The following is an 18,405-nucleotide window of genomic DNA, read 5'->3' on the forward strand; positions in this document are numbered from 1 at the left end:
CAGGACTCATCAGGTAACACAAACAGTCTTCTCCTAGTTCTGGAGAAAGTTTTGTCCTGCTTCACTGGCTATGAAGCAGGCAGACAGTCACGGTTTCACAAAGAAACCGACACACTGTTTGATTAATTCGAAAGCGGCGCCAAACACCGGCAAATGGACCCCTGCAAGTTTGGAGGTGCAAACCCAACATTTCACAGTAGGCCGTAAAATGAGCCCTTGGCGCCCTAACCCACAGGGTCACAGTTTCACTGAAAACCCAACGTTGTCCGATTCACTCCAAATTGCGCTCTACAATGTTTTTTTGAGTGGGGGGGGGGAATAAGATTATCCTAACAACTCTCACCACCATTTAACAAACTACAGATCCCAGGATTCCTTGGGGGAAGCCATGACATTGATGTGGTACAACATTGCTTTATCCCACGTTACCTCTGGATGGTCTAAGTTGGCCTCTAGGCTTTTTCCGGTACCTGGTTTGCTTTGCTCCCTCCGACTCAGTTATGACAGCTGTTCTGTTGGGACTCACAGTTATATTGGCTATTTATGATAATGCTGATCATCATCAGCCCCCACTGTCTCCATCTAATGTGAGAGTAACTGGGCAAGGTTGTGAGCACACCAAGAGCTAGCTGTAGGGCAAATTAACACTGAAAATTTGCTTTCTCCCTTGTAGGTTGGGCTGTTGTTCCACTGACTCTGGACATGCCCTGGCTGTAGTTTTGTTTCTGAAATGGCTATTACTTCTCATGTTTTTGTAGACACATTAAAATTTGCTCCTCATGGGAGGACTCTGGGGGGGGGGGGGTTCTCCTCTTGAAAACAGGAAGATAAAGGCCACTTCCAGACTGCTGCTATTTTTAGGTGGGATTCAATCACATTCTGTCAAATTCTGAGTGCCCAGGGTCTCTCTCTCAGCCCTGTTGCCAAAGGTCCCAGGGATTGAACCCATACAATCTGAGTGCTATGTCCTATACCATGGATATATTCCCCCCTCCTCGTGTCTTGGGTGTTTCCTCCTCCTTTGCGCATAAATGCTACAGCCGCACTTCCATTTAACTGCCTCTCCTCCAAATATTCAGGATGGAATTACTTAGAATGTTCATTTCATGCTTATAACAGCTCTGCAAGGCATTTCGGACTAAGAGGTTGTGACTGCCTTAAGGTCACCCAACAACGTGGGGAGCTGAACACAAGTTTCACCCACCTTGTCATTTTACCAGAGTTCCCCCTGTTATTGCTCCTGTGCCTTCTAGACTGGAGTTTCTATGCAAGTAGTTGGCTGCATGATTATATTTCCTCTGCATACTTGCTGGCAAATTACATTTATCCTGCCATGTGACTATAAGAATTGTCTCCTCTAATTTGATAAATTAAATACTGGAGCGGAGCAATAATATGAAGCCTTCCCTCATTCCTCCTGCACACCCCACCCATGCTTGGAGTCTATTAAATCTGCCAGAATTTATCTCGGAGGTTCTTGGATCTAATAATTTTATTGCAATATAACCTAATTACACTCCAAGGGAAAGGAAACAAAGCACATAAATTTTATACATTCAGAGCTTCACTCCGTATGCTACAGGAGCAAGAAAAATAAAATAAAAATAAAAATCAGCACTAGTGTGTTTTCAGCTACCATACAAAGAGGGGGGGGGGAATGAAGCCTTGCTTGCTGCAGCAAAGTTTGTACCCAACTTTCACACTTTTGGGTCCCTTCATCAGTCCACATGAGCCGTGTCTGCCAGCAACCGTTGCATCTATGCAGTAGAGCAGCTCAGAAGCTAATACGTAATATTATTTATTTTATAATAAATTTTTATTGATTTTACATAATAAAGAAAAACATACACCTTCTTAACATATTATCCCCCTTCTTCTACCCCCCCTCCACAAGCCCCCTCCTGCCACGAGAGAGTCCCATGAAAGGAGGGTAGTCGAAGGTGGTCCATTTTATAATTGGGTTTATCCCCACCTCCACCTCCCTCCCACCTCCCTCCCCCTGCCACCAAGAGGCTCTAGGATGACAAGGAGAGATGAAGGCGAGTGTCCCCCCAACTATCTATCTAAACATACAATTTCTACTTAGCTAACCTAAACCTATTTCTTAAACCTCATAAATCTAATTCCACAATATAATCATATTATCTCTTCCCAAGCCCATTCTCCCCCCCCCAACAAGAAAATTCATACGATTATTCAAATCTCTAATCTCATATAGCTTTTGCCACCTTATTTTTTCCTGTATACCTCCTCCTCTCCCCTGGATTCTTTCCCCCATTCGATACAGCAATTCCATTATACAGCCAAGATTTCAAAAACCATTTTTCATCCTGCCCTTGTTAAAATTTTACAATTTCCTTTCTCATCCCACCCCCACTCTCTCCCATTTTAAAACCCAAATCTTTATCCTCCCCTCCTTCTGCCCCTCCAACCCCTCAATTTCACTCCCTTGCCCGTTTATATTTTCCCAATTTCCCCATAAAATCAGTTCCAATTCTTGGTCCGATACGTAATATTATTCATTCATACATACATACATACAGTACATACATACCTCGTCCATCTGGCTGGGTTTCCCCAGCCACTCTGGGCGGTTCCAAACAGAATATTAAAAATAGAATCAAATATTTTAAACTTCCCTAAACAGGGCTGCCTTCAAATGTCTTAAAAGTAAGATAGTTGCTTATTTCCTTGACATCTGATGGGAGGGTGTTCCACAGGGCAGGCGCCACTACCGAGAAGGCCATGTGCCTGGTTCCCTGTTGCTGTCATGTGTCCTATGCAAGCCACCTTGAGAGAGTTTTGCTTTGAAAGGCGGTCTATTTTTTAAAAAATAGATAAATAAGATGTATAGAGTAACTGGCTCCTTGATTGTAACTGCTTGATTTTTTAAAAAAAGTATACGACTAAGATATGAATGAATGTAATAAGATATGAATGAATGTAATAAGATGTTTGGAAACTATATGTGTGTGTATGTATGTATGTATGTATGTATGTATGTATGTATGTATATAACACATGCTGTAGGCAGTATTGTGACATCATGCCGGGAAGTGGGTATGATTTTTTGGTTTGTTTGTTTTTTTACATTTCTGCTGTTGCCTTCCCCCTCTTATGATGCATATTCTAGGCCAGGGTTCAGCAAACTTTTTCAACAGGGGGCTGGTCCACTGTCCCTCAGACCTTGTGGGGGACCAGACTATATTTTTTGGGGGGGAATGAATGAATTCCTATGCCCCACAAATAACCCAGAGATGCATTTTAAATAAAGGACACATTCTACTCATGTAAAAACACGCTGATTCCCGGACCATCCGCGGGCCGGATTTAGAAGGTGATTGGGCTGGATCTGGCCCCCGGGCCTTAGTTTGCCTACCCATGTTCTAGGCAGAACACAGATTCACAGAATTGCAAAGTTACAAGGTACCATTAGGATCATGTAGTGCAGCCCCCCTGCAATACAAGAATCTTTTTTGCCCAACATGGGAATTGAACCCATGTCCCTGAGATTAAGGGTCTCATGCTCTTCCAACTGAACTATCCTAGGTGCTTAAAAACTAAGAAGCTTAACATCTGCAAGCCAAACACTTTTTGACTGCTTTAGCCAGGCATTGTATGCTTTCCCAAAGTCTGCTAACAAAGTCTGTGGCTGCTCACTGAACCAAGACCATAATACGCAGTTGTTTTCTGACAGCAATGTAGGCATATATATATATAAAATTTGCATAGAGGTAGTTCAACAAGGAAAGAGGAGAGCGCAAAATATGGTCTGAAGCTCAACATCAAAAAAACCAAGATCATGGCCACTGGTCCCATCACCTCCTGGCAAATAGAAGGGGAAGAAATGGAGGCAGTGAGAGATTTTACTTTCTTGGGCTCCTTGATCACTGCAGATGGTGACAGCAGTCACGAAATTAAAAGACGCCTGCTTCTTGGGAGAAAAGCAATGACAAACCTAGACAGCATCTTAAAAAGCAGAGACATCACTTTGCCGACAAAGGTCCGTATAGTTAAAGCTATGGTTTTCCCAGTAGTGATGTATGGAAGTGAGAGCTGGACCATAAAGAAGGCTGATCGTCGAAGAATTGATGCTTTTGAATTATGGTGCTGGAGGAGACTCTTGAGAGACCCATGGCGTGCAAGAAGATCAAACCTATCCATTCTGAAGGAAATCAGCCCTGAGTGCTCCCTGGAAGGACAGATCGTGAAGCTGAGGCTCCAATACTTTGGCCACCTCATGAGAAGAGAAGAATCCTTGGAAAAGACCCTGATGTTGGGAAAGATGGAGGGCACTAGGAGAAGGGGACGACAGAGGACGAGATGGTTGGACAGTGTTCTCGAAGCTACGAACATGAGTTTGACCAAACTGCGGGAGGCAGTGCAAGACAGGAGTGCCTGGCGTGCTATGGTCCATGGGGTCACGAAGAGTCGGACACGACTAAACGACTAAACAACAACAACAACAGTTCAACAAGGAACATTCATCCTGATTTGCTTGTGGAGTATTCACACACCTTACCTTTAGTCATTTCTCCATCACTTTCCTAACAGCAAAAAGTTAGTATCTTTTTAAAAGCAGATTTGTTGTGCTTGGGTGACCAAGCACTTTTTTAATCCACTTGAATTGTGCAAACCTGAATTTCTCAATATGGACATAAACACATCCTGCCAAATACTGACAATCTGGGGGTGTCCTTAGGAGTAATGTAGAATGAACTGGAATTTCTAGTGCAGTGATAATACCAGTATGTTTAAATTTCTTTGTTCATCCTTCTGCCGTCCCCATGGTAACACTTCCACTAAACCCTGGCAATGTTACACCTTTTGCAGGTGTTCGAATCCCTATTGAGTGTCCCACGCCCACCAAATTCTGGATATATGGATGCTAGCGTTATTACAAAAGGCTTTCGGTTTAAATTTAAGGCACAATAAGGAAGCAGGGTATGGAGATGTTAACAATAATTACTAATAGAAATTACATGCTCTCCTGCTGCCTCTACGCAGGGCTTCCTGCCATTTCACCATGCTTCTTCATGTTTTTCCTGTTCGAGTTAATGCTACAACAAAATAAAATAAAGGGGGCAGGCTCTGCAGAAACAAAGTGAATTTAGAGGTTCCTGCTTGGATGAAAAGGAAAGAAACAATTACAGTATGACAAGCAAAACTTCTCAGGAGGATTGCTGCACTGTGTAGTGCAGCCCTATATATTTAATGTGTGATATATATATTTTGTGTTTGATGTTTTAATTTGTTGGAAGCCCCCCCATAGTGGCTGGGGTAACCCAGTCAGATGGGTGGCATATAGAAATTTCTTTTTGTCATGCATTGAAACAATCTGTCTTGCCGATCACTGGAATTGATTGGAACAGAAATAACATTCTTGGCAATACATTCATCTTCATAGTCGACACTCTACCTAATGGTGAAAGATTCATTCTATTCCAAACTTCCAAATTTCCTTTAATATCTTTATACAAATTTATATTATTTGCTGTTACCCATAGCCCTAAATACTTGAGCGCACAACCCCAGAGTCGGTCACGACTGGACCTAATGGTCAGGGGTCCTTTTACCTTTACCTTTATAGCCCTAAATACTTAACCTTTCTTTCAATCTTTAAACCAGATACATCTTGTGAAATTTGTTTTTACTCTCATCATTCATGTTTTTAACCAAGAGTTTGGCATTATTATTTTTATTATTCGTGCCTCGACTTACGAATTTAATCTGTTCCGAAGGCATCTTCGTAAGTCGAAAAATTCGTAAGTCGAAAAACGCCATTGGAAATGTGATTTCCCATAGGAATGCATTGGATACGAAAAAATTCGTAAGTCAAAGCAACCCTATCTAAAAATTCGTAAGTCGAAAATCCCTATCTAAAACCGCCGCGGTTTTTTCGGATGTCGAGGCATTACACCCCCATCCGTAAGTCGAAAAATTCGGTTGTCAAGTCGTTCGTAAGTCAAGGTACCACTGTACATTCTTCCTACCTTTTGAGTTTGGGTTTTAGTTTTTTTTTATTTAAACATTGGGAGAGTATCCCCCCCCTCCGTCCCTCTGTTTCTTTCAGTTGGCACTGGAGAAGGCAGTTAGTTAAATAAGGTCTATCACATTCCCCACCTAAAGTAACAGCATTCAAGATTTTCCTGTTCTTTCACTTTGCTCCATGACTCATTTATTTTTCTCTAGGCAATGCAGAGTTCTAATTTCTTCAAAATAGCTTCATTTCTACCAGCGGTCAAGGACATAAAAAGAGCCTGTTGGCTTAGGCCAGTAGCCCATCTAAACAAGCATCTTGTTCTCAAAAGGGGCAACCAGGTGTGCTTTGTGGCAAGCCTGCAAGCAGGACCCAAGCACAAGAGCACCCTCCCCTCTGGCCGTTCTCAGAAAGTGGTATTCATCACAGGCGTAATAACACTCTGACAATGGAGAAAGAACATAGCCATTATGTCTAGCAGTTGCCATGGACTGGTTGGACACAGAGGAACAGCCCCATTCTCCTGCAAAGTGTATCAGCTCCCTAGCTCTGAGGACATACCTGCCAAGTTGCTGTCGGAGAAATAAGGGACCGGGCAGAAGTAGCAGACCGGAAGTAGCACTGCCGCCATTTTGGAACTGGGCGGAGCATGCTCAGAAGTGACTTTTGATGCTGCTTTGCTCAGTCCCAAAAAGGCCGCCGCACCAGAAGTCGCACTGCAGCCATTTTGGAACTGGGCAGAGCAGCATCAAAAGTCGCTTCTGAGCATGCTCCGCCCAGTTCCAAAATGGCTGCCACGCCAGAATAAACCGGGGGAAAACAAAAAAATCCGTTTTTTCAGCTAGGAACGGAACAGCTGGAAAAACGGGGATTTCCCGGGGAATACGGGAGACTTGGCAGCTATGTCTGAGGATGATACAAAAAAGAAAGAAAGAAAAAGGTAAAAGGTAAAGGACCCCTGGACAGTTAAGTCCAGTCAAAGGCAACTATTAGGTTGCAGCGCTCATCTCACTTTCAGACCAAGGGAGCCGGCGTTTGTCCATAGGCAGCCTTCTGGGTCATGTGGCCAGCAGGACTAAGCCACTTCTGGTGCAATGGAACATCGTGACAGAAGCCAGAGCGCATGGAAACATCATTTACCTTCGCAGTGCAGTCCTACCTATTGCACTGACTTGCTTTCGAACTGCTAGGCTGGCAGGAGCTGGGACAGAGCAATGGGAGCTCACTCCGTCACGGGGATTTGAACCGCCAACCTGATGGGCAAGCCCAAGAGGCTCAGTGGTTTAGACCACAGCACCATCCACCTCTCTGGGTGATACAGTAACCTGTGTGGGACATGGGAAATTTGCCACCCTGTAGACTGATAGTTGTGTCAGGCTTTCTTGGTCTTAATTGGACATCAGGGCTGCCAAAACATCTGTTGTAACGCCAGGTGTTGTTGAAGGCAGGTCACCCCTACAGCAGGTTTTAAGAGGTGCCCAGAACAGTCTTGCTACTCCCCCGACGGCTGTAACAAGGCTCAAATATTTTCCAGCCTTTTAAAATCCCACCGGAACTAGAAATATCAGGCTTCGAGCTCTCTTTGACAGTTTAGCAGCAGGTAAACATAACAGTAGCGGTACTCCTGGGGGTTGAGTAAAGCCTTTATGATTGGCACCGCATGTGCTTGAGGTCTCACCTTTCATTTAGGCTCTCAGGGAAAATGTGGTTAGAAGTCAGCCTTCAGAGGACTGCCTGGGAGGACAAACAACTTGAGAAAAAACACCTGAAAGCAAATGCAGGGCAGTGAGTAGCTCTCAAAATAAAACACACAAAAAAACACACCTCTGACTTTGTGTACAACGGAACCATACATGCTGGGCAGTTTGTGTATCGTCCCGCTCAACAGCAAAACTTGAATGTTTGTTTCTAGGCCGGGGTGTGTGTGTGTGTGGAAGTCAAGGGGAGTTTCAAGGCACAGTCGGTCCTGAATTTAAGACCTACTTATAGCATTCAGTCCGTGAAAAGACCTTGTTGGTTCAGACCAACTAACCTTCTTAAGATCAAGGGGAAGCTAGTGTGGCCAGCTTGATTGCTGTAAATGAATTTTAAGGACTTGAATGAAATAATGTTCAGGTCTCATGACCACAACTGTTTTCTGAATTGTTCATTCTCCTTCACTGGTGAGGTCAGGTCTCAGACCACCGCTCTACAAGCAGGGAGGGACAGAAACTATAGTTTGAAGATCATTAGACTGAAAAAGAAAAAGGGAGAGTTTAGATGGAATGACTTGAGATTGGGGAACAGAGTCTCTCCCCCCTTCTTAACCAGAAGAATAATCATGCTGTCTGCTTATACCTCTCCACTATGCTCTGCTTTTATATATTTGCAGAGCTTTTTTAAAGCCGGAACTCAGTTCCAGCACCTCTCAGGTGAGCACCATTGCCATTATATGAGGTGTTCATGGTGAGTTCCAGTAGTACCTCTTCTTCTAGAAAAAGAGCACTGTATAGATGTAAATAAAGCAAATATTATTTAAGCGCATGGAGTCTCCCAAGTATGCTGGCATGCATTCATGCAAAGGGAAACGAAAGCCTATTGGGGAATCCTGGAATGCCTCACTACTCAGGGAATTGGGGAATACATAGCAGTAGTGTTGAAAGTGGGATTGTGTTTTCCGTAAGAGAATCTGTGGAAGTGGTGAGCGAGCCAAGATGGAGCAACTGAGAGCTCTCTGGGAAGAAATCAAAGCAGTGCAGCTGCAGTTTGCAGAGGAAATCAAACGACCGTGAATATTAACAAGAGCCCATATATCTCCAGCACTCGCTTATGTAACAGACACTAAACCCTGTAGCACTGACCAGGGAATGTCCCACCCCTCGAATCCCTGCACCTATTCTATGAGTAAAGGGATCCATACATGTGATGACCTGGAGAAAAGGAGAAAAGTTTCTGCTTCTCAGAATATCGTGTGTGTGTACGTGTCATGCCGGGCCATGAAGACCTGGCTTCCAACTTTACCACCAGTCTATTAGGACAGATTGTAAACAAAGGAAAAGTGTATGGAAACATGGCCCGGGGATGGGTAATTGGATAATGAGTAGACTTCTCTGTTAATTTCCCCCCATTGTTTACCGCAGTCCCTAGGGAACTGCATCCCGCCTTTTCCAAGCCCTCAGTCGCTTGGGCCCCATCCTCACTTTAAAGCAGTGTAATGATATTGAGGAGCACAGTTCATTAAGGATGCTGAGAGGTTTGGGGAGGGGTTCCCATTCCCCTCGCAGATCTACGATTCTTACAGTTCCCATGGAAGAGGGATTGATGTTGATCCACTTGGGGAATTGCAGATTTGTGAAGGGAACAGGAGCCTCCTAGCAACTCCCAGAACCCTTAGGAAATAGCACTTTCCAGCGCTATGAAACAGAATCTCCCCATCTGACCTATTCAGGCTTAACTCTGCAAAGATCTGCATAGGAATGGGAACTCCAATCGAAAGTAGTCATTGAAGCAAGTCGTCTTTTATTCTGAATTAGTTAATCCAGAACGCCTTTGTCTTTGGCTCCGTCCCTCAGTGACTCTTGCTCCACCCACCCTCAACAACAACAGCTTTCCTTGTCTGGACCTACACAGTGGCACCTTGCTGCTCTCAGTTACCCTCAAGTATAGCTCAGTTGGTTAGAGCATGGTACTGATAATGCCAAGGTTGCAGGTTCGATCCCCGGATGGGACAGCTGCATATTCCTGCATTGCAGGAGGTTGGACTAGATCAGAGGTCGGCAAACTAAGGCCTGCAGGGTGGATACGGCCTGCAGGGTTGTTTAAGCGGCCCCCGAGCCACCCCTGAACCCTGCCGCCTGCTCAGCAAGACCCCCCGCGCTGCACTAAACTGGCGCAGCACGGCTCGGGGACTCACTTCCGCGGCACTGGCAGGGCTTCCTATTGGCTGCAGGAAGCTTCTGCAGCCAATAGGAAGCTGCAGAAGCCTCCTCTGAGCCTCCTACGTGCTGGAAACATCACCTGCACTTGCGCACACGCACGCAGGCGCCTCCTCGGTGCCAGAAATAGTGTCTGAGCATGCGCATGTGCAGGCAGATGCCTCCGCAGCACCAGAAATTCACTACTTCTGTGAATGCGTGCATGTGTGCACGTGATCTGGCCCGCAGAGAGATCTCCAGAGGAGTGGAGTGGCCCAGGCTCCGTAAGCTTTGCCAACCCCTGGACTAGATAATCTTCAGGGTCCCTTCCAACTCTACAGTTCTTTGATTCTGTGATTCTATAGCAGGGGAGTTAACTTTGGTATGCGCCAGAGAAAGTATGCCTGGACAGTGCACTGGTAATCTGGTGGGAATTGCTCTGACGATGCTAACCATGGAGGTGTCCCATTCCAGAGCTTCCTGGTGTAGTCTCTCCTGTTTGGACTGGCAAAGTGATTCAGGATAAGAAATTAGGCAGATGTGCTCACAGGCTTGGGATGAAGAAAAGACATGCGCTGTAGGCCAGGCTAAGTAAAGTAAAGGTAAAGGACCCCTGGATGGTTAAGTCCAGTCAAAGGTGACTATGGTTTGCAGCACTCATCTCACTTTCAGGCTGAGGGAGCCGGTGTTTGCCCACAGACAGCTTTCTTGAGCTTACCAGGTCATGTGGCCAGCATGACTAAACCGCTTCTAGTGCAATGGAACACTGTGACGGAAACCAGAGTGCATGGAAACACCATTTACCTTCCCGCCGCAGCGGTACCTATATATCTATTTGCACTGGCGTGCTTTTGAACTGCTAGGTTGGCAGGAGCTGGGCCAGAGCAAAGGGAGCTCACCCCATCGCGGGGATTTGGACCGCCGACCTTCTGATCGGCAAGCCCAAGAGGCTCAGTAGTTTAGACCACGACGCCACTCGCTTCTCTTGGCTGGGTGTGGCGTTCATACAGAGCCCCCGGTCGTTTCATGGACTATTGACCTGTACACCACTGCTTTATTCTTCTGCTGCCACCATCCAGGTTTCTTCTGGTGAAATACTGAGTCTTAGTCAGTTTGTAAAGTCAACAACGAAGATTAAAGCTTATTGAAGAACAAACAAGTTTTAAATATGTTCAGAACGGTTTCTCAAATGCACGCCTTTAACTAGATGTAGCACTATCTCACACTGTCACACTCTTCTCTCAGTTCTGTCCCTCTCTCTCACTCTAACTGTCTCAACCACTAGGTTCGACATTTACTGCCTCTGCCTGGCCCTCACTCCTCTATCTCCCCTTGGTAAACCCCTGGGCTGAGCCTCAAAACCAGGTAGGCTCCGCCTCTGAGCTTTCTCATTGGTCAATCTACATTAACCGTTTCCATCCCCTTGCACGAACATAATCACAAGGAATGGGCAAATGCCACATTGGGCTAACTTCCACTATCTATACTTGGTTACAATGAGCTAGTTCCACAAGTGGTTATGGAAATAGCATGCACAGCACTCTGTATGGGTTTGGTGGAGCTGTAAGTATACAGCTGTCTCTGGGTCTTAGGAGAGAGTGGTTGAAATTCATTATAAGCAGAGGTCTGTGTGTATGCTTGGCCAAATGATCCAAAATGTACGAGGCCACAGTATGATTCCAAAGACTGTAAATAGGTCAAGAATTTTCCTCATGCGCAAACCTTCTCAACTTGTTTAGAAGCTATAAAACACTGCCTGAAGCTACTCTTAATTAGGCCCCCCCCCTTCCTTCATGTCCTATTTGGAAAAGTCGAAAATGTGCACTTCCTCAACAAATTGTGATATGGTAATAAGGGGAGGCCTCGTTAAACCTGAAATAGACATCAAACTCGGAGTATGCAGCTGTACTTGAATACTGGACCATTCTGGAAAATTTAAAAGTAATGGCAAATAATAATTTAAAAAATAAGCCCCAGATTGTAGGAGTGGCATGTGGAAACAAGAAAGCTACTTCAAAGCAGTAGAACTTTGTTGAGCCACACACTGTTTTCCTCTTTAACAGCCATGTCAAAGCAGCTGTGATTGATCTTCTATTGTTGTTTTTTAAAGTAAGTGTCTCCTTGCTCTGGAGAGGACATGGGCACTGGGCACTAGGTACTGCACACGCTTCAGTCTTCATTACATTTGTGGAAGAAAGAACTGGGCCTTTCCTAGACTACCCTGGGAGCGTGGAAAATGAGTAGGTCAGAATATGCATAATGTATAGCAGGCAGTGTTGGTGTTCAAGAGTGACCCGCATCTCTGAAAATGTACACAGACTTAAGCATGTGTGGTTTTGGATTCTAAGAAATGGCTTTGGAAAATGACCATTACAGGTCATGTTACTTTGCACTGAATATTGCAAAAAGCCAGTTTCAGCCATATCTGGCTTTATTGATCAGAAACCCAGATGCATTAACACTTTGCAGTGTTAAAGCATACATGCTTTTTACACTTGGTATGAAGTGGCAGCAATAGAACGTGAGCCTTTGTCATGCGATGGAAGCTGGGATGAGCAGGTCTCCTGTCCAGGCTTACAGCAGATAAGGCTTCTTTTGCATTATTAGAATCTTTATGTTCCAGATAAAGGTGTAAGCGTAGCACTATGAAATTACCATACTACAGGCAAGTGCTCTCTCTCCAAATGTAGGAATAAGGATGGAGCTGGAGATAAAACGGTTCAGAGGTGTAACTCTTAACATTCTGGATTCATTTCCCTCTTATTTATGGATGCTCCTTTTCTGCCCTACCATCCCTGCAGTTGCTTTGAGCAAAAAGGAACAAGTTGAACTGGCAACTGAAGGAGATAAATCCCACTGATGGAGTCCAATTTTGTCTTGCAAGGGTACCAGCTGCTGTCTTGTGAACTAAGCAGCCAAACCTCTGCCAAACCTTGCCTTAACACAACCAATGTAAAAAAAATGAAAATACAGCACAGCAGAGAGTATAAATTGTGTCCTCCCTCAAAGAGGGCATGTGTTGTGGTGCGACCAGGCAACCGAACTGGTTCAGGCCGGTTGAAACCGGTCCAAGCTGGTTGGAATTGGTCCAAGTCAGTTGGAACAGGTCTAGGCCAGTTGGAACCAGCCCAGACCGGTTGGAACTGGTTCAACTGGCCTAGACCTGTTCCAACCGGCCTGGACCTGTTACAACCAGCTTAAACCAGTTTCAACCGACTTGGACCTGTTCCAACCTGTCTGAGCCACTTCCAACTGGTCTGGGTTGGTTCCAACCAGCCTGGACCTGTTACAACCGGCTTAAACCAGTTTCAACTGACTTGGACCTGTTCCAACCGGCTTGGACCAGTTCCAACTGGTCTGGTCTGGTTCCAACCAGCCTAGATCTGTTCCAACTGGTTTGTACCGGTTCCAACTGATCTGGGCTGGTTCCAACTGGCCTAGATGTGGTCCAACTGGCCTGGACCTGTTTCAATCGGTCTGAACCGGTTACAAGTGGTCTGGTCTGGTTCCAGCTGGCCTGGATCTGTTCCAACCGCCCTGGACCTGTTCCAACTCACCAGCCCTACTGAAGAGGCTCCTCATGAGGCCGGAGGAACATCGCTCGGCTAATGTTTTATTGATTTAATATGCTGCAAACCGCTTTGAGATTTTTATTAAAAATATAAAGCGGTATACAAACAAACAAACTTTGGATGAAATGATGCTACTGGCCTTATTCTTAGGAGGAAGAAGGTTGGGATACGATCACATTGTAAACCCAGAAGTAGTGTAGATTTTACACTAAAAGCTGCACAATTCTATGATGCACAAATAGTGACTACCACCCCAGCTAACCTCTACGTCCTGAATGTGAAATCCTGGACATAGGTGGTGCTGTGTTCAAGGATATCTATTTTTTGGCAGGGCTTGTTGATTAATGATGCCCTTCCTTAGTTGAGGAAGCACAGTGCTTGCTCAGTTAAGAGCACTGCTTCTGGCTAGGATATTTTAATGCTCCCTTCAGAAACTCATTGAATAGATGGAAATAAAATCAATTTATGTGCCATACTATAAAAGCTAAAGCTGCAAATCTCAAGCATGGTGACTGGAACGACATTGTATTACTTCCTGCCAGTTCGCTTCATCAATCGTTGCTGACCACAGCTAAAGTCTTCTTAATAGTGCTTACATTTTAGAAAGTTTAACTATACAATATGTAGGGTATACACAGAATATCTCCTTTAACCTGGTCATTGATCAGACATTACAGCCCATACAAGAGAAACAGATCTATCTGGTGCAAAATTGAAAAGGTTTTGTAGACCGCAAAGTAGGGCTCCTTTAGAATAACGAAGTTATGGAGATTGATCAAGGTATATTTGGCAATAGTCAGTGCTTTGGCTCCAGATAGCCATATTTAGAGTAGGCTCAGATAGATCAAATGGATTCAAGTACCGTTGATTTAAATGGGTCTACTGTGAGTATGGCTCCAACCAAGAGAGAGCCACGCAATAGTGATTTACACAAATCCTCCTGGGGATTTGCACAGTCATAGTAAGCGTGTACCCTGACTTATTCTGACATGTGATCCAGGCCAGGCATCCCCAAACTGCGGCCCTCCAGATGTTTTGGCCTACAACTCCCATGATCCCTAGCTAACAGGACCAGTGGTCGGGGGAGGTGGGAATTGTAGTCCAAAACATCTGGAGGGCCGAAGTTTGGGGATGCCTGATCCAGGCCAACATCACTGTCTTTTGATTCAGTTTTGGATGTTAAGTTGATAGGGGTAAAACACCCATGAATCAATTAAATAGATCACTTTCCCTCCTCAAAAAATGCCCAAACAAGAACATGGAGGTTACAAAACCAATATTAACTGACAAACAGAGCCAGGTTTAAGAGTGTCCTTTCAGGCAGCAAATAAAAATCTGATGAAAAAATCTCAAGATAAAGTTTTATAAAAAGGGCTTCGAGCTAAACGCCCATACTGATTTTGAAGTTGTGAAATAGGAAGCTTTGTGAAACAGAAGTTCACATTAAAGGAATGCTTTTTAGTGGTTCAAAAAAGTGAAAAGAGAATGACTAAACTGTTAAGAAATTGGCTTTCAAAGCAGCAGCCAGTCATGGAAGCAAAAAAGAAGGAAACTTCAGTTTTCATGTTTCTTTTCTGAACCATGTCCCGGGTTGGCAGATGTTGATTCCTAAACACTTGAACTGTTCAGTTTTCATCTATTAACAACTTCATGGTATAGAACGAAGCCAATACCAACAAGTAAGAAGGCAAGGCTATTAGGAACTATAGGAGGAAATGCATAATGAAAGAAAGTTTGGGCTTAACTCACAGGCTATAGTAAAGGTAAAAAAATGTAAAGGACCCCTGGATGGTTAAGTCCAGTCAAAGGTGACTATGGGGTTGTGGCGCTCACCTCACTTTCAGGCCGAGGGAGCCGGCGTTTGCCCACAGACCGCTTTCTGGGTCATGTGACCAGCAGGGCTAAACCGCTTCTGGCGCAATGGAACGGCGTGATGGAAGCCAAAGCGCACAGAAACACCGTTTACCTTCCCGCCCCAGTGGTACCTATTTATCTACTTGCACTGGCATGCTTTTGAACTGCTAGGTTGGCAGGAGCTGGGACAGAGCAACAGGAGCTCACCCCGTTACGAGGATTCAAACCGCTGACCTTCTGACCGGCAAGCCCAAGAGGCTCTGTGGTCTAAACCTGTGAGTGAGCTCACAGAATGGAAGATGGCAGGATCCCTCCCTCTATAGGGAGCTGGCTTCAGGTACCAGGACTGTCGGCAGACCAACTCTGAGTTATAAAGATTTCTGCAAATGTGGCAGCACCAAGCCTGCCATGTGGACAACCACAGTGCCTGGAGACAGACAGTCAGGTTCTGAAATTATAGCAATGACCAGAGTAGGAATGACTGCTGGGAGGAGCCCAGAGAGAAGAAATGCCATGGTGCGTCTGCAGCAGCACAGCCAGATGCCCTCACCTGCCCCAGCTGCAACAAAACATTTCTTTCCCATTTCAGTCTCTACAGCCACAGCAGGCACTTTAACCCTTCAACGGTTTGACTTCCCCCTTCCCCCTTGTGCACTCCTTCATTCTCTCCCAATGCAGATGGATGCCAACATGTGTAGGATGCTCAAAGCATCTCTGATACTTGAGCATGGGGTTTTGCAGGGGGGATCACAGCAGCAGATTTGGCCAATTAATGGGCATTCATGTTAAGATGCAAAGGGGGAAAAAACGTATTCCCCCCCCCCTCTTAGAACCACAATCCATAGAGACTAAGTTTACCTGAGATGCAAACATTGGTGATTAAAAATGATGTGTTTCTGAAGGCAGCAACACAAAAATTTGGAAACAGCCCAGGTGAGGGCACTAATCAGTTCCTGCAGTGATGCAAATTGACTTTCTCTTGTATAAGATGTGCTAAGTTGGGTTATTGTGGACTATTAATTTTATTTATCCTTTGAGTCAGGTTACTGTGACATCCCCTTGATTGGTTTGTCTCCCGCTTCCAAGCTCCTTGTCCCTTTTAAGCTCTCCCTGACTGTGCCCACGCTGTCTTCCAGCTGTTTGTTTTATTCCTGCCAGTGAATTCCACTTCTCCAGAGCTCTGTACCAGCCTTCCCCAACCTGGTGCCCTTAAGATATTTTGGAGTAAAACTCTCACCAGCCTCCACCAATGCTGTGATAGATGGGATTTGTAGTCCAAAGGCTCTGGAGAATACCAGCTTGGCAAAGGCTGCTCTATACCATCATTTGCCCAATGGTGATGGGCAAATGAGAGGGAGACAGAGAGGTGCAGGAAGATAATTGACTGCAATGATCCCCCCCCACCGGATCACCCCGAACGTTCCTCAAGTCACCCTAGGGTGCCATGACACACTGGTCGAAAACCAATATCTTTACCTATTACTTAATACAAGTATTTGGAAAGGCAACAGGTGGACATGCCAACTTCGAAGAATATTGCTTCCACTTCATACACACACAAGAGACAGAGAGATAGACTTTCAAACTTCCTGCTGTGAAATTATTATGCCACATCTAAAAATCAGATAAATGAATATTCTGAAATTGGAACTCTTTTTTTTAATCATATGCAAATGTATACAAATTCAAACAGCCAATAAACCTGTACAGTGGTACCTCGGGTTAAGAACTTAATTAGTTTTGGAGGTCCGTTCTTAACCTGAAACTGTTCTTAACCTGAGGTACCACTTTAGCTAATGGGGCCTCCCGCTGCCGCTGCACCTCCACCACGCGATTTCTGTTCTCATCCTGAAGCAAAGTTCTTAACCCAAGGTACTATTTCTGGGTTAGCGGAGTCTGTAACCTGAAGTGTCTGTAACCCGAGGTACCACTGTACTTAGTTGCTTAAGAATAACAAAGCAGTTTAAAACCTTATACGATGAATTTAAGGTTGCTTTATTGGGTGCCCTACTTATCCTAGTAATCCTCAATCCCACCTGTAAAAGGTAAAGGTAAAGGCCCTCAGGGCAGTTAAGTCCAGTCAAAGGCGACTATGGGGCTGTGGCCCTCATCTCACTTTTAGGCCGAGGGAGCCTAGAGACTAGGCTGTGGGCATATCTGCATGTGGGCGGACCCGTCTGGAGATGGATAGAGAAGCGGTGTCTCGGTTCCTAAGACCATCGGAAAAATGTGTTTTCTGATGGTCTTAGGCGACCCCCGTGAAACGTTCGACCCCCAAAGGGGTCGCGACCCACAGGTTGGGAACCGCTGCACTGGTCCATTCCAAACGATGCTAATCTTAAAGCATCCTATGCCCTTTTAAAATGTGGTTTGGCGTTATTGGGTTGTTGTTTTTATTTTGATTAACTATTTTGTAGTTTTACATTTCCATTTTATTCTGTGAAGCGCCCTGAGACCTCCGGCTACAGGGCGGTATATAAATTCAATAAATAATAATAAAGCGATGTGGCGAGGTTGCTCGCCCTTAGCTGAGGCAGCGCCGTGGGCCAGCAGATGGCGCTGCCCTCCTGCCTCCTTTCCCCGCAGGCTCCCTGAGCGCGGAGAAAAGTTGGGGGACGAGTCAGCCGGGAAAGGAAGGAGAGGGCGGCAGCAGCATTTGCATGAGCAGCGGGAAGAGCCAGTGTGTGGGGGGAGTGTGTGTGTATGCGCGCGCGCGCCTCTCTCCGTCTCTCGCTCGCTATATAGGATGTGCCGCGGAATGGGTGGCTCGTTGCTGTAGGCGCGCGTGCGGCTCGCCCTGCCTTTGGCGAGCAGCGTTTTGCAGCGCTGCCGCTGCTGCTCTCCTCCTCCTCACCACCGGCAAGACAAGCGATCCCGGCAGGCTCTGGCTTTTCCCGGCTGCCATCTCCTCCTCCTCCTCCGCCTGCCTGCCTTCCCTCTGTCTCCCATTTTCCTCCGCTGGGAAGCCTCGATGTGCTGCTGCCAATGGCCGGGGCACAGCCAGGGGTGCACGCTCTCCAACTGCAGCCGGTCCGCGTCTCGGCCAGCCTCAAGAAAGGCACCGTCTTCGTCAAGTGGGACGATGTAAGTTTGCTGAGCGCGCCGC

At 45.6% G+C, this 18,405-nt stretch overlaps 1 protein-coding gene across 1 annotated transcript in view; it reads left to right on the forward strand.

Moving 5' to 3' along the window:
- Nucleotides 1–17,930: 17,930 nt before the first annotated feature.
- PLCB1 (phospholipase C beta 1) overlaps nucleotides 17,931–18,405 on the forward strand; it is a 441,431-nt gene continuing 440,956 nt past the window's right edge. Inside the window, exon 1 of the mRNA XM_060272415.1 lies at nucleotides 17,931–18,383. Within this exon, the coding sequence (XP_060128398.1) occupies nucleotides 18,285–18,383 (99 nt within the window). The 5' untranslated portion in view covers nucleotides 17,931–18,284. The remainder of the gene's footprint in view (nucleotides 18,384–18,405) is intronic.

This window comes from Zootoca vivipara, chromosome 3, assembly GCF_963506605.1.
Source record: "Zootoca vivipara chromosome 3, rZooViv1.1, whole genome shotgun sequence".
In the NCBI taxonomy this organism is placed as follows: Eukaryota; Metazoa; Chordata; class Lepidosauria; order Squamata; family Lacertidae; genus Zootoca; species Zootoca vivipara.